We start from the raw sequence: 17,032 nt of genomic DNA, 5'->3' as shown, positions 1-17,032 counted from the left end.
CCCCCCGATCTCCTTCCCGCCCCCCCCGATCTCCTTCCCGCCCCCCCCGATCTCCTTCCCGCCCCCCCCGATCTCCTTCCCGCCCCCCCCGATCTCCTTCCCGCCCCCCCCGATCTCCTTCCCGCCCCCCCCGATCTCCTTCCCGCCCCCCCCGATCTCCTTCCCGCCCCCCCCGATCTCCTTCCCGCCCCCCCCGATCTCCTTCCCGCCCCCCCCGATCTCCTTCCCGCCCCCCCCGATCTCCTTCCCGCCCCCCCCGATCTCCTTCCCGCCCCCCCCGATCTCCTTCCCGCCCCCCCCGATCTCCTTCCCGCCCCCCCCGATCTCCTTCCCGCCCCCCCCGATCTCCTTCCCGCCCCCCCCGATCTCCTTCCCGCCCCCCCCGATCTCCTTCCCGCCCCCCCCGATCTCCTTCCCGCCCCCCCCGATCTCCTTCCCGCCCCCCCCGATCTCCTTCCCGCCCCCCCCGATCTCCTTCCCGCCCCCCCCGATCTCCTTCCCGCCCCCCCCGATCTCCTTCCCGCCCCCCCCGATCTCCTTCCCGCCCCCCCCGATCTCCTTCCCGCCCCCCCCGATCTCCTTCCCGCCCCCCCCGATCTCCTTCCCGCCCCCCCCGATCTCCTTCCCGCCCCCCCCGATCTCCTTCCCGCCCCCCCCGATCTCCTTCCCGCCCCCCCCGATCTCCTTCCCGCCCCCCCCGATCTCCTTCCCGCCCCCCCCGATCTCCTTCCCGCCCCCCCCGATCTCCTTCCCGCCCCCCCCGATCTCCTTCCCGCCCCCCCCGATCTCCTTCCCGCCCCCCCCGATCTCCTTCCCGCCCCCCCCGATCTCCTTCCCGCCCCCCCCGATCTCCTTCCCGCCCCCCCCGATCTCCTTCCCGCCCCCCCCGATCTCCTTCCCGCCCCCCCCGATCTCCTTCCCGCCCCCCCCGATCTCCTTCCCGCCCCCCCCGATCTCCTTCCCGCCCCCCCCGATCTCCTTCCCGCCCCCCCCGATCTCCTTCCCGCCCCCCCCGATCTCCTTCCCGCCCCCCCCGATCTCCTTCCCGCCCCCCCCGATCTCCTTCCCGCCCCCCCCGATCTCCTTCCCGCCCCCCCCGATCTCCTTCCCGCCCCCCCCGATCTCCTTCCCGCCCCCCCCGATCTCCTTCCCGCCCCCCCCGATCTCCTTCCCGCCCCCCCCGATCTCCTTCCCGCCCCCCCCGATCTCCTTCCCGCCCCCCCCGATCTCCTTCCCGCCCCCCCCGATCTCCTTCCCGCCCCCCCCGATCTCCTTCCCGCCCCCCCCGATCTCCTTCCCGCCCCCCCCGATCTCCTTCCCGCCCCCCCCGATCTCCTTCCCGCCCCCCCCGATCTCCTTCCCGCCCCCCCCGATCTCCTTCCCGCCCCCCCCGATCTCCTTCCCGCCCCCCCCGATCTCCTTCCCGCCCCCCCCGATCTCCTTCCCGCCCCCCCCGATCTCCTTCCCGCCCCCCCCGATCTCCTTCCCGCCCCCCCCGATCTCCTTCCCGCCCCCCCCGATCTCCTTCCCGCCCCCCCCGATCTCCTTCCCGCCCCCCCCGATCTCCTTCCCGCCCCCCCCGATCTCCTTCCCGCCCCCCCCGATCTCCTTCCCGCCCCCCCCGATCTCCTTCCCGCCCCCCCCGATCTCCTTCCCGCCCCCCCCGATCTCCTTCCCGCCCCCCCCGATCTCCTTCCCGCCCCCCCCGATCTCCTTCCCGCCCCCCCCGATCTCCTTCCCGCCCCCCCCGATCTCCTTCCCGCCCCCCCCGATCTCCTTCCCGCCCCCCCCGATCTCCTTCCCGCCCCCCCCGATCTCCTTCCCGCCCCCCCCGATCTCCTTCCCGCCCCCCCCGATCTCCTTCCCGCCCCCCCCGATCTCCTTCCCGCCCCCCCCGATCTCCTTCCCGCCCCCCCCGATCTCCTTCCCGCCCCCCCCGATCTCCTTCCCGCCCCCCCCGATCTCCTTCCCGCCCCCCCCGATCTCCTTCCCGCCCCCCCCGATCTCCTTCCCGCCCCCCCCGATCTCCTTCCCGCCCCCCCCGATCTCCTTCCCGCCCCCCCCGATCTCCTTCCCGCCCCCCCCGATCTCCTTCCCGCCCCCCCCGATCTCCTTCCCGCCCCCCCCGATCTCCTTCCCGCCCCCCCCGATCTCCTTCCCGCCCCCCCCGATCTCCTTCCCGCCCCCCCCGATCTCCTTCCCGCCCCCCCCGATCTCCTTCCCGCCCCCCCCGATCTCCTTCCCGCCCCCCCCGATCTCCTTCCCGCCCCCCCCGATCTCCTTCCCGCCCCCCCCGATCTCCTTCCCGCCCCCCCCGATCTCCTTCCCGCCCCCCCCCGATCTCCTTCCCGCCCCCCCCCGTCATCCCCCCCCCCCGTCATGCTCCCCCCCCCCCTTCGCCCCCCCCCCATCCCTCCCTCCCCGAAACACAGACACTGACAGACAGAGAATGAGAGACACACAGACAGACAGAGAGATAGAGACACTGACAGAGACACACTGAGGGGGGCATCCCAGCACGCTGTTGGAGGGCTCCTGGTGCTATAGTCGGTAAATAGAAAATGTTTTATTTGTTGATTTAAGAAAAAAAAAAAATTTCTTATTAATTTTTTTTGATTGATTTATTGGTTGATTTATTGATGTATTTATCATTTATTATTGATGATGGCTCTTTATTTGTAAAACTGAAGTGTTTAATGTTTGTAAACTTCCCTTTAAACACCCCCCCCACCATTCCCAACGCCTGATTTGTAACCTACGCCTGATTTTCTAAAGTGTAGACAAGGTTTTTTCGAGCGTACAAAAATCTTCACTTACTCCATTCTAAGTTAGTTTGGAGTAAGTTTTCACTCACGAAACTTTGAAATCAGGTGTAAGTGGCCGGACACGCCCCCTTTTTTGAAAAAAAATTCTGTTCCAAAGTGAAACTGTTCTACCTGACTAGAACTGGAGCAAACTAAATGTGGAGAATTCCGATTTCTAAGATACTCCGTTCTGCACCAGTTGCTCCTAAAAATCAGGAGCAAATCATGTGGAAACTTGGGGCCAAGGAGTGGCGAGACCATGGCGGGGATTTGAAAATAAAGACGAGAATTTAAAAATTGAGGCATTGAAGGAACAATGTCGATCAGCAAGCACAGGGGTGATGCGTGAATGGGACTTGGTATAATTTAGGATACAGGCAGGAGAGTTTTGGATGAGCTCAAGTTTATGAAGGGTAGAAGATGGGAGGCCAGCCAGGAGAGCACTGGAATAGTCAAGTCTAGAGGTAACATGAGGGTTTCAGCTTCAGATGAGCTTGGGACGGGTGGAGGTGGAAGTATATAGTCTTGGTCATAACAACATTTGAAATAGGAGCAGGAGTAGGCTATCTGACCCCTCGAGCTTGCTCCGCTATTTAATAAGATCATGGCTGATCTGATCATGGACTCAGCTCCGCTTCCCTGCCCGCTCCCCATAACCCTTTATTCCCTTATCGCTCAAACATCTGTCTATCTCCGCCTTAAATATATTCAATGACCTAGGCTCCCCAGCTCTCTGGGACAGAGAATTCCATAGATTTACAACGCTCTGAGAGAAAAATTCCTCCTCATCTCAGTTTTAAATGGGCTCAAATTTCCCCAGGAGTTGCCCTGCTATTTTTGGAGTAAGTAACTATTTTTGTAGTAACTTAAAAATCGCAACTTTTCCCATTTAATTTGCTCCAGTGTAAGTCAGTTCGTTTTTTTTTAATTTAGTTTTTTTTCTCCAAATGGGGGCATGACCAGCCACTAATGCCTGTTTTGGCCATAGAAACAAGTTTGGCCACCTGAAAGTTACTCCAAACTAACTTCGGCTAGTGTATGTGGCCACTTTTGTAGGCACAAAAAAACCTTACCTACATTTAAGAAATCAGCGCTGGTAGCCAAAGATTGGAGTGGGGGAAGGTGAGTTAGAGGATTCCAAAGCTCTAAAGACCTTCACAACATTAGCACAACATTTCAACATCTTCAGCACAACATCACCACAAATAAATGAAAGATAAATCAGCTAACAAAAATAGAGCAGTCCTACCTTGCCGACTGCAGAACACACCGGCTAGCCCTCCCGCCAGGGCTAAGGACGGCAGGCACACATGACTGTGTAGGGGTGAGGGATTTTTACTTTTTACAGTTGACCCTAAATGTTGTGTGGTCCTAATGGAGGATGATTCAGTTTTGGTGAATATATCTCTTATTGTGAATTTTACAGTGCACTTCAACAATACAAACAACAACAGCCACAGCAGGAAAGAAAGTCTGCACCCATCCCTCACCTACATCTCGGGGAAAGTACACTTCCTAATAGGGTCGGTAATGGTGGTGGGGGGGGGAGGCGGGGTTGGGGGCCAGGTTTGGGTCTGACCGGTGGCTGGTCCGTGGAGTGAAGTGGGAGTGAAATTTCAGTCTCCGGCCTTTTGCCTTTATTGCAGAAGCCAGCTCCCTCATGGCATCTGCCATCATCTGCACACCCTCTGAAATGCCCGTCCTTGCTTCCCATCTTAGTGCAGAGATTTCGCCCGATAGTGTGGCGACCTCATCACGCACCCCAGTGACGGCTGCTGCGAGTTATCTTGTGAGGGCATTGGTCTCCTCACCCGATGAAAAAACTTGATTTACTTCTGGTGAGGGCTGCCTCTCAGGAGAGACTGGTCGGCTTCTCCTTCCCCTCGCCATGGGTCTACCTCGTGCGAGGAGCAGGCTGGGACGGTGGGGCATTGGGTGTCCCAAGATGCATTTCCCGATCACCACTCGGACCCACGATCTCGGAAGGTGTGAACCCATGGATGGTTGCCGAGGAGCTAATGGAGGGTTCTGGCTGTGTGATGCCCTGTGATCTGTCCAGATCGATATCACTGTCAGCATTCTCCTAAGCACACATTTCCATGGACCTCTCCTGCCCCCCCACCCGCCTTGGTCTGGAGCGCATGCATCTGGATCCTAAGGATCTTGAGGAGTGTCGTCGTCTTCTGAAAAAGACAACACAACAGTCAAATGGTTAGCAGCACAGGAGGGGGCAGGATGGGTGGCATGAGTAGTCTCGGGCGTAGCAGGCCAGTCAGCAGGTTGATTTGAAGGGCCACTATGCATTTTAATGACTCACCCTCACCCTCGCGTGTGAGTCCAGCTTGTGCAGAGCTTATTCTTTTTCTGCCAGTGCAAGTCAGCAAGGCAGCAACCCTCTGTTCCAAGGGTGTCAGTTGGTGCAGATTTGGCGGACCTCCTCCTGTTCTAGTTCTCTCTCTCTTGTGGGCCAATTTCTTCTGCAAAGATGAGAATATAAATTGTCAGACATGGTGTGCTTCTGATGGGTGGGACACATACAGATGCTCACATTTTCCACTGCAATTCAATTTAAAGATGAAGACATTACTTACACTCACTACTTGACCAATGTCCTGCCATTTCTTCTTGCACTGGCTTCCAGATTTTGCGGTGTTGACCCCAGCGGAGAATTCTTAGGCAACGAGGTTCCATCTTTTCCTCATTTCCTTGGGGGAGACCTTTGACGAACGACTCTTGTTGATATCCAGCTCCATCCATTTCTCCTCAATAACCATTACTAATTTCTCCACTTCCTCATGGAGGAAATTCTTGGTTCTTCTTGCACGCTCTTCCGCCACTCGTCTATTGGACTAAACGCAGGTAATGTTCAAAGATCACACTTACACCTATCCAGCATTCTTTTCCACTCTCTCAGCCACACAAACATCAATATTCAGACCTCACCTTTATGTATGCTCCATAGCCACTTATTCTGAGGACGCTCTCCTTTTAATTGGCCGATTGCCAAGCTTCCTGTTACACTGCGCATACATGCAGACTGAAGTGCCCAGCACACTCAAACGGTCATGCGATCCCCTGCCGGCACTGCACGACACGCTGGGCCCAAGCCCTGCCAGCGCAGCCGAAACTACCCCCCCGCACATTTTGCTGCATGACGCCAATGGATCTGGATGACGAGGGAGCGGCCAAATTACCAGGTAGATTTTTGCCGCTTTTTTTTCCTCCAGAAAGTCGGCGCACCACTTCGAGATACGCTGCTCTAAGCGGCTGGGGAAATTTGGGGCCTATGTACTCAAGTTTTAGTTTCCCCTATGAGTAGAAATATCTTCTCTGCATCCGCCTTGTTGAGCCCCCTCATTATCTTTATATGTTTTGATAAGATCATCTCTCATTCTTCTGAACTCCAATGAGTATAGGCTCAACCTATCTTCATAAGTCAACCCCCTCATCTCCGGAATCAACCTAGTGAACCTTCTCTAGTGAACAGCCTCCAATGCAAGTATATCCTTCATTGAACACGGAGACCAAAACTGTACGCAGTCATCATCCTAGGCAGTCCCGCGAAATCGAGGAAGACTTGCTTCCACTCCAAAAGTGAGTTCTCAGGTGACTGAACAGTCCAATACGGGAATTACAGTCTCTGTCACAGGTGGGACAGATAGTCGTTGGAGGAAAGGGTGGGTGGAGAGTCTGGTTTGCTGCACGCTCCTTCCACTGCCTGCCCGCATGCCGAGAGCATGTTTTCTGCATGCTCTCGGCGACAAGATTCTAGGTGCTCAGCGCCCTCCTGGATGCTCTTCCTCCACTTAGTGCGGTCTTGGGCCAGGAACTCCCAGGTGTCGGTGGGGATGTTGCGCAGTACTCGAGGTGTGGCCTCACCAATATCCTGTATAGTTGCAGCAGGACTTCGCTGCTTTAATACCCCTAGCAATAAAGGCCAACATTCCATTTACCTTCCTGATTACTTGCTGTACCCGCACACTAACTTTTTGTGTTTCATGCACAAGGACCCCCAGGTGCCTCTGTTCCGCAGAACTTTGCAATTTTTCTCCATTTAAATTATAATTAGCTTTTCTATTTTTTCTGCCAAAGTGGATAACCTCACATTTTCCCACATTATACTCCAGCTGCCAAATTTTTGCCCACTCGCTTAGCCTGTCTATATCCCTTTGCAGATTATTTGTGTCCTCCTCACAATTTGCTTTCCCACCCATCTTTGTATCATCAGCAAACTTGGCTACATTACACTCTGTCTCTTCATCCAAGTCATTAATATAGATTGTAAATAGTTGAGGACCCAGCACCAATCCCTGCGGCACCTGACTAGTCACTGTTCGCCAACCAGAAAATGACCCATTTATCCCTGTTTTCTGTTAGTTAGCCGATCCTCTATCCATGCTAATATATTACCCCAACCCCGTGAGCTCTTGTGCAGTAATGTGGCACCTCATCAAATGCCTTCTGGAAATCCAAATGCACCATATCCACTGGTTCCCCCTTATCCACCCTGCTTGTTACATCCTCAAAGAACTAAAGCAAATTTGTCAAACATGATTTCCCTTTCATAAAACCATGCTGACTCTGCTTGATTGAATTATGCTTTTCCAAATGTCCCACTACTTCCTTAATAATGGACTCCAGCATTTTCCCAATGACAGTTGTGAGGCTAACTGCTCTGTAGTTTACTGCTTTTTGTCTGCCTCCTTTTTTAAATAGGGGCGTTATATTTGTGGTTTTCCACTCCGCTGGGACTGCCCCAGAATCCAGGGAATTTTGGTAGATTACAACCAATGTATTTACTATCTCTGCAGCCACCTCTTTTAAAACCCTAGGATGTAAGCCATCAGGTCCAGGGGACTTGTCCGCCTTTAGTCCCATTATTTTACCGAGTACTACCTCATTCTATTAAGTTCCTCCCTCCCTATAGCCCCTTGATTATCCACTATTGGGATGTTTTTAGTGTCTTCTACTCTGAAGACCGATACAAAATATTTGTTCAACTCTGCCATGTCCCTGTTCTCCATTATCAATTCCCCAGTCTCATCCTCCAGGGGATCAACATTTACTTTAGCCACTCTTTTCCTTTTTTATGTACCTGTAGAAACTCTTATGATCTGTTTTTATATTTTGTGCCAGTTTACTTTCATAATCTATATCTTCCCTCTCTACCATTTGTTAAAGTCGTTCTTTGCTGGCTTTTAAAAGTTTTCCATTCCTCTGGCCTCCCACTTAGTCTTGGCCAAATTGTATGCCCTTGTTTTCAATTTGATACCATTCCTTATTTCCTTAGTTAGCCACGGATGGTTATCCTTTTTCTTACAGCCTTTCCTTCTCATTGGGATATATTTTTGTTGCGAGTTATGAAATATCTCCTTAAATGTCTGCCACTGCTTCTCAACTGTCCTGTGTGATGGAACGGGTATGTGATCAGAAGCTCACCTCGGTCAAATAGGATACCAAAGTTGCGAACAGTCTGGTTCAACCTTGGACAGTAGACAGGAAGAGGGATGGATTCGGTGCCTCAGGGAACGGAGTTTGTAGCAGGGACCGAAGACAATGGCTTCGGTTTTCCCAATACTTAGTTGGTGGAAATTTCTGCTGATCCAATACTGGAAGTCAGACAAGCAGCATGACAAATCAGACAGTGGAGTGGTTGAGAGAGTTGGTGGTGAGGTGGAGTTGGATGTTGTCAGCGAACCTGATATATTTTCAGATGATGTCGATGAGGGGTAGCATGTCGATGCAAAATGCCCCACGTACGGGGACTACTAATTTCTTTGGGGTAATTATAACTCAAACAATCTAGCTTTTAATTTTGAACAAATAGAAGTGCCAACTCCATAGTTGCTTTTACATTTTTTTTCTGCTTTTCAGGAGCATTAAAAAATTACCTAACGCACACAGTCAGAACTACCACAGTATGCATTGAAACCTGATTTTTTTTTTCTCTAACTAACTGTATTCCCTCCCTTCCTGAAGACATTGGTGGAGGGGGGGGGGGGTCATTTTAACCTAATCCATGGACAGGAAACATGGGGGATCAGGTGGAGCGCCGGTTTTACACCCCATTCAGTATTACTCTCCGTTGACTTTAATAGAGTGTAAAATCAGGTGGGGTGTAAAACCAGCATTGCGCCCGATCCCGTAGGTTTCCTGATGGATGGGTTAGGTTAAAATTTCCCTCTTGAACTCGTTATTGGGATGCAATATCACAGGTGCAATATTCCCTCAGTTGTCTCTGCCGAGTGGCCGTTATTTAAGTAAGAACTTTTGACAGTGAATGTTACATAAGAAATAGGAACAGGAGTAGGCCATATATGCCCATCAAGCCTGCTCCGCCATTCAATAAGATTATGGCTGATCTGATCATGGACTCAGCTCCACTTTCCCGCCCGCTCCCCGTAACCCCTTATCCCCTTATCGTTTAAGAAACTGTCTGTTTCTGTCTTGAATTTATTCAATGTCCCAGCTTCCACAGCTCCCTGAGGCAGAGAACTCCACAGATTTATAACCCTCTGAGAGGAAGTTTCACCTCATCTCTGTTTTAAATGGGCGGCCCCTTATTCTAAGATCATACCCTTTAGTTCTAGTCTCCCCCATCAGTGGAAGCATTCTCTCTGCATCCACCTTGTCAAGCCCCCTCATAATCTTATACGTTTCGATAAGATCACCTCTCATTCTTCTGAATTCCAATGGGTAGAGGCTCAACCTACTCAACCTTTCCTCATAAGTCAACCCCCTCATCTCCGGAATCAACCTAGTGAACCTTCTCTGAACTGCCTCCAAAGCAAGTATATCCTTTCGTAAATATGGAAACCAAAACTGCACGCAGTATTCCAGGTGTAGCCTCATATAGCTGTAGCAAGACTTCCCTGCTTTTATACTCCATCCCTTTTGCAATAAAAGCTAAGATACCATTGGCCTTCCTGATCACCTGCTGTACCTGCATACTATCCTTTTGTGTTTCATGCACAAGTATCCCCAGGTCCTGCTGTACTCCGGCACTTTGCAATCTTTCTCCATTTAAATAATAACTTGCTCTTTGATTTTTTTTCTGCAAAATTGCATGACCTCACACTTTCCAACATTATACTCCATCTGCCAAATTTTTGCCTACTCACTTAGCCTGTCTATGTCCTTTTGCAGATTTTTTGTGTCCGCCTCACACATTGCTTTTCCTCCCATCTTTGTATCGTCAGCAAACTTGGCTACATTACACTCCGTCCCTTCTTCCAAGTCGTTAATGTAGATTGTAAATAGTTGGGTTCCCACTAGTTACTGGTTGCCAACCAGAGAATGAACCATTTATCCCAACTCTCTGTTAGTTAGCCAATCCTCTATCTATGCTAATATATTACCCCCAACGCCATGAACTTTTATCTTGTGCAGTAATCTTTTACGTGGCGCCTTGTCAAATGTCTTCTGGAAGTCCAAATACACCACATCCATTGGTTCCCCTTTATCCACCCTGTTCGTTACATCCTCAAAGAATTCTAGCAAATTTGTCAAACATGCTTCCCCTTCATAAATCCATGCTGACTCTGCCTAACCAAATTTTGCTTTTCCAAATGTCCTGCTACTGCTTCTTTAATAATGGACTCCAACATTTTCCTAACCACAGATGTTAGGTCTATAGTTTCCTGCTTTTTGTCTGTCTCCTTTTTTGGCAAGTTGGCAAGTTATTTGACTGCAACGGTTATCACAACTGATGCCGCCTTCAGTTAATATCCACATACATGTGCTTCTATCGGATTTTCTGAATCGAGTTGAAGAGCAGAAAAACTGTGTTACGTTTTTCTGTCCCGAAACTAGAATGCTACTGCCCACACTGCAGTCCTGACTGAGATCAGCTAACTCAGTACAGACCAGTGATCGAAGTTGGAGCCTTCCGAGGGTGTATGCTGCAGCTACTGCCTGAATTTGCCGAGCCATTAGGAGAGGTTCTAGGAAGTTGTTTTTAAAAAGCCAGCTGAGCAGAAGAAAAGTACAAAGCAAACTGCCATGAGTGTGTGTGAATGTGCTTGCTGGTTCATTAGCCTAGCCATACTTTCACTGTTGGTGACCAGTCAGACATGCAGCCTGATTTACTAGTGTAGTGGTCGTGGTAATAAAGCAAACATGTTTTTTCTGAAAGAGGGCTGTCCTAACTCAGGAGTGCCTTTTTTTCTGAGTTATGAAACAACACAGAGCGAAAACAACCTTCCTTTTACCTCATACAGTATCCTATTTGTCATGTGTTTTTACAAGATTTTTTTTCAAAAACAACTAAATAATCCTTTTATTGAGGAACAATGAAGTGAAGCAGAGGATGGAATATTTAATGTGGTCACAGTGAAGATAGCTGCCTTGATAAAATAGCTCTATTGCTAGAAGTTTAGCCAATTTTCCCAGAACACACACTCATCTGTCTGTCTATATATCAAGGCTGTTACTCTACCCACAATACACCCGAGAGTACTGTGATTTGATTAAAGTTGCTTGACCTGTAAAAGTATATGATCAGTGTTGTTTTTTCTATTGTAACAACTGAATTAAAATTACCTTCTGAACGTAAGATACTTGCACAATCAGAGGTTGTCAGTAGAATGAAAAATGTTTTGGGGAAAGGAAGTGGAGTGAATAGAAAGTATTGAATTGAGCCCATGTCTTCTAGCCAACAATGTAGAGTTTTTGCTGCCACAGACTGTCCCAAATTAACTTAATTGTCTAAGGAAGCTGAATAAGCAGAAGTAAAACTCTCTGAAATTTCTGGCTGACCAAAGATGGTCCATAAAGAAATTTCAGGATATATTGTCACTTACAAGGTGATTCTTAACTGCCCTCTGGAAAAAGCCAGTTGTACCAAACTGCTTAAAGAAATATCACCACACGGACTGCAGCGGTTCAAGAAGGCAGCTAACCACCACCTTCTTGAGGGCACTGGGGGATGGACAATAAATGCTGGCCTTGCCAGCAATGCCCACATCCTGTGAACATAGAAAATAGGTGCAGGAGTAGGCCATTCGGCCCTTCTAGCCTGCAACGCCATTCAATGAGTTCATGGCTGAACATGCCACTTCAGTACCCCATTCCTGCTTTCTCGCCATACCCCTTGATCCCCCTAGTAGTAAGGACTACATCTAACTCCTTTTTGAATATATTTAGTGAATTGGCCTCAACAACTTTCTGTGGTAGAGAATTCCACAGGTTCACCACTCTCTGGGTGAAGAAGTTTCTCCTAATCTCGGTCCTAAATGGCTTACCCCTTATCCTTAGACTGTGACCCCTGGTTCTGGACTTCCCCAACATTGGGAACATTCTTCCTGCATCTAACCTGTCTGAACCCATCAGAATTTTAAACGTTTCTATGAGGTCCCCTCTCATTCTTCTGAACTCCAGTGAATACAAGCTCAGTTGATCCAGTCTTTCTTGATGGGTCAGTCCCGCCATCCCGGGAATCAGTCTGGTGAACCTTCGCTGCACTCCCTCAATAGCAAGAATGTCCTTCCTCAAGTTAGGAGACCAAAACTGTACACAATACTCCAGGTGTGGCCTCACCAAGGCCCTGTACAACTGTAGCAACACCTCCCTGCCCCTGTACTCAAATCCCCTTGCTATGAAGGCCAACATGCCATTTGCTTTCTTAACCGCCTGCTGTACCTGCATGCCAACCTTCAATGACTGATGTTCCATGACACCCAGGTCTCGTTGCACCTCCCCTTTTCCTAATCTGTCACCATTCAGAACGAATATTTAAAAAAAAAAGTTCATTTGAGAATCTGTTAATTCAGCACCTTTCCCTGGCACCCTAACAAAATGTAGACTAGCAATAACTACAGAAACAGAAAATCAAATACACTACAGAAAAGTATGGATTCAGTCAACAGGGACTATGGAAATATCATCTGTGGAATTTAAATTGCTAGTTGAATATTGTAGGTGATTTGGAGGCCTAGAACAACATGGAATATAATTGCTGCAGTGACTCAACAGGCACAGCTTGAAGCTTACAAATATTGGGTAAATTATTTACCCAAGTGATTTTTATTATACTCTGACACATATGAAATTATCCATAAAGCAGCCAGCAAATGCATCTATAAAACTTCATAGACATCCTGTGAGTGTTGCATATAATAAGGTATCCTCTATATTGCAATTAGAAACAGCTGCTGAGGTAAAACGGGAGAAAGCAGAGTAGGAGAAATGTCCTCTGGACCGAAGAGTCATTGCAGAATGTATACTATACTGATATAATCGTAGCCTATATAACAGAAACTTAACACATAACATCTTTTCAAAGATGAGATCTCAGCCATTTTAGCTTTGCGCTAATGGTACCCAGTCGTTTGATATATTCAAGAGGGAAGAAATTCCACGTCATCTCAGTTTTATATGGGCGATCAAAAACTATGTCCCCTAGATTCCCCCATGAGTGGAAACATCCTCTTTGCACCTACTGTCGAGCCCCTTCATTATCTTGTATGTCTCAATAAGATCACTTCTTATTCTTCTGAACTCCAATGAGTACAGGCCCAACCTGCTCAACCTTTCTTCATAAGTCAACCCCTTCGTCTCAGGAATCAACCTAGTGAACCTTCTCTGAACTGCCTCCAATGTAAGTATAATTCTCCTCAAATAAGGAGACCAAAACAGTACGCAGTAGTCTAGATGTGGCCTCACCAATACCCTGTATAGTTGCAGCAGGACTTCTCTACTTTGATACTCCATCCCCCTTGCAATAAAGGCCAACATTCCATTTGCCTTCCTGATTACTTGCTGTACCTGCTTACTAACCTTTTGTGTTTCATGCACAAGAACCCCCAGGTCCCTCTGTACTGCAGTGTTTTGCAATATTTCTCCATTTAAATAATTAGCTTTTTTATTTTTTCTGCCAAAGTGGATAACCTCACACTTTCCCACATTATACTCCATCTGCCAAATTTTTGCCCACTCATTGAGCCTATCTGTATCCCTTTGCAGATTTGTTGCGTCCTCCTCACAATTTGCTTTGTATTATCAGTAAACTTGGCTATATTACACTCAGTCCCTTCATCCAAGTCATTAATATAGATTGTAAATAGTTGAGGCCCCAGCACTGATCCCTGCGGCACCCCACTAGTCACTGTTTACCAACCGCAAAGTGACCCATTTATCCCAACTCTCTGTTTTCTGTTAGTTAGCCAATCCTCTATCCATGCTAATATATTACCCCAATCACGTGAACTTTCATCATGTGTAGTAACCTTTTATGTGGCACCTTATCGAATGCCTTCTGGAAAACCAAATACACCACATCCACTGGTTCCCCCTTATCCACCCTGCTCGTGACATCCTCAAAGAACTACAGAAAATTTGCCAAACATGATTTTCTCTTTTATAAAACCATACTGACTTTGCTTGACTAAATTATGCTTTGACTAAATGTCTTGCTACTGCTTCCTTAATAATAGACTCCAGCATTTTCCCAATGACCGATGTTAGGCTAACTGGCCAATAGTTTCCTGCTTTCTGTCTGCCTCCTTTTTTAAATAGGGGTGTTGCATTTGCGGTTTTCCAATCCACTGGGATCTCCCCAGAATCCAAGGAATTTTGGTAGATTACAACCAATGCATCCACTATCTCTGCAGCCACTTCTTTTAAGACCCTAGGATGCAAGCCATCAGGTCCAGGGGACTTGTCCACCTTTAGTCCCATTATTTTACTGAGTACTTCTTCTTTAGTGACAGTGATTGTTTTAAGTTCCTCCCTCCATTCCTCAGTCTCATCCTCTAAGGGACCAACATTTACTTTAGCCACTCTCTTCCTTTTTATATACCTGTAGAAACTATCTGTTTTTATATTTCGTGCTAGTTTACTTTCATAATCTATCTTCCCCCTCTTTTTGTTTTAGTTCTTTGCTGGTTTTTAAAAGTTTCCCAATCCTCTGGCCTTTCACTAATTGGCCACTTTGTATGCCATTGTTTTCAATTTGATACCAACCTTTATTTCCTTAGTTAGCCACGGATGGTTATCCCTTCTCTTAGTCTTTCCTTCTCATTGGAATATATTTTTGTTGAGAGTTATCAAATATCTCCTTAAATGTCCGCCGCTGCTCATCAACCGTCTTACATGTTCATCTATTTTCCCAGTCCACTTTAGCCAACTCTGTCTTTATACCTTTGTAGTCTCTTTTATTTAAGCTTGGGACACTGGTTTGAGATCCAACTTTCTCACCCTCCAACTGAATTTGAAATTCAACCATGCTGTGATCACTCTTTCCCAGAGGATCCTTTACTAGGAGATCATTTATTAATCCTGTCTCATTACTCAGTACCAGAACTAAAATAGCCTGCTCCCTGGTTGATACACTCTATGAACTCTTCCTCAAGGCTACAATGCCTGTAGCATAGCAGGAGCAAAAAGTAGTCTTAAAGAGGTCAATAGTGGCCTATGTTGTTAAACTGATATGGTCATTGTGATCCTCTCTAAATTTGTAGTGATTCTATTGTGTCAGGAAAAAAAGTTGTTATTTAGACTTATATCTACATAAATTATTAAAAGTAATACCTGTCTTTCAGTTCAAAGTTTAAGAATTTGTCTTTCAGCCTTGCAAAGTGAAATGCTGAATTATTTTGGAATTCGGAAGAACACTGAGTCATCCAAGAAAGGCACAACACCAGAGGAGGAGGTAGATGGATTTGTTATTTTAGGTAAGTAACAACGATTTATCTTTTTTGCGGTTAGATGTAATCTTAAAGTTCTACCCAGTCTCTTCGCAAGCAGAGTGCATTAAATAAAAGATGAACTATCTTAATCTACTTTAAACTGAATTATTGCCTAATCCTCATTTCTGAGACTTTATTGTCAAGTTCTGGGAGATGACACTAAAGCACTAAGGGCCAGATTTTCGTCAGATTTGTGACCGGGTTTTCGCCGCGATTTGACCCTCTGGGCAGGGTCCTCGGATATCTGATTGCGGCGGCGCTTTCAAGTATCGTTGGGGATAGGTGCGCCGACATGTAACGACGTGGATTGTGTTACTGGAGTACTTTCGGCACTCTCCCGACCCGTGCGCCGCGCCCAAAATATCGACAGGTCAAACCTGTTGGTACAGCCTTGCCAGCAGCGGTAAGTATGAAAACCTGCAAAAAAGGTAAGTTAAAGTTTTTATTTTAAAATTATTTTTCACCAAATTGCTAGTTAAGAGTTTTGTGAATGTTTTTTGCAATTTTTCCTCCTCCCCCATCCCAAGATCTCTCTTGCAGTGCTCCCGCCCCGAACTAAATTTGGCGAAACTAGTGTTTTTGCGCCGCGGATCCTCGTGCAACGCTCCCGATGTAAAACCCAAAAGTTTGGTCTAAAAACGGTAGCGTAGTAAAAACGGTAAGTTTCACGTATCGCTACCGTTTTTGCCAAAAAAACCCGAAACCCGAAAATTCGGCCCGTAGCATACTTCTGACTGGAGGTTTTGGTACAACATAACCACCACAAGTTAGTTATGTCAAAACTTCTGCAAAGTATAAGTGACATTCCTTGAGGCTAACCTATAGAATGGTATTAGAAGAGGACTGAAAACAGCTTTCCAGTCCTTTCTCTTCGCTGCGAATGGTGTGTGGTCTACAAAAGCATAAAATAATAATCACATTTGGGGATTAAAATTGCAAGACTTATTTTGTTAAACTACAGTAAATCTCCACATTTATACGTCCATTCAGTACAATAATTAGATACTTTCAAAATGTGTCTTCATTTTGTAAACGGCATTACACTTAATATAGTTATATCCTGTCACTCAGTAGCAATAGTACACTACTTGTGCTCTTCTGAGCTGGTTAATAAAAGGTGTATGTAACAGTAGTCCAGACATATGTCTAATGACCCTGGACATCCTCATTACATAGTTTGGCTTCATATAATTTAGAGTTCTGAAATAGAATCAATCTGCAACTTTGCTAGATGAGAAGATGTTTCAAAGTAGACACTAGTTGGCTTGGGGGGTCTTAGTGAACCAGCACCCATTTGTAGAGAGGCAGTGGGAATCCAGAAGCAATAGAATTGGTAATGTGCAAAAAAAAGTTTGTGATATGAACCATTATGCTGGAAATTTGGTGAGCAAGTGGCATTACATAGAAAAAAGGGAAAAGGAACAACGGAGAAAGATGTTAGCTGAACAAAATTTTTAAAAGTGTGGGTTTGTAATTTCTGTTTTTTCTGGGGAAGGTATTACGGATGAATGTTCTAACTTTCATATCAACTTTATTATCCAA

General features: G+C 47.6%; 1 protein-coding gene across 2 annotated transcripts in view; it reads left to right on the top strand.

Annotated features, from left to right (window-relative positions):
• The window catches only part of umad1 (UBAP1-MVB12-associated (UMA) domain containing 1), a 259,202-nt gene that overhangs the window by 16,375 nt on the left and 225,795 nt on the right, over nt 1–17,032 (top strand). For both annotated transcript variants that reach the window (XM_070881032.1, XM_070881033.1), the window contains exon 2: nt 15,371–15,475. In XM_070881032.1, the coding sequence (XP_070737133.1) occupies nt 15,385–15,475 (91 nt within the window). In that variant the 5' untranslated portion in view covers nt 15,371–15,384. The remainder of the gene's footprint in view (nt 1–15,370; nt 15,476–17,032) is intronic.

Source organism: Pristiophorus japonicus, chromosome 5, assembly GCF_044704955.1.
Source record: "Pristiophorus japonicus isolate sPriJap1 chromosome 5, sPriJap1.hap1, whole genome shotgun sequence".
Taxonomy (NCBI): Eukaryota; Metazoa; Chordata; class Chondrichthyes; family Pristiophoridae; genus Pristiophorus; species Pristiophorus japonicus.
The sequence above is the reverse complement of the archived record's forward strand: the minus strand, read 5'-3'. Positions and strand labels throughout refer to the sequence as shown.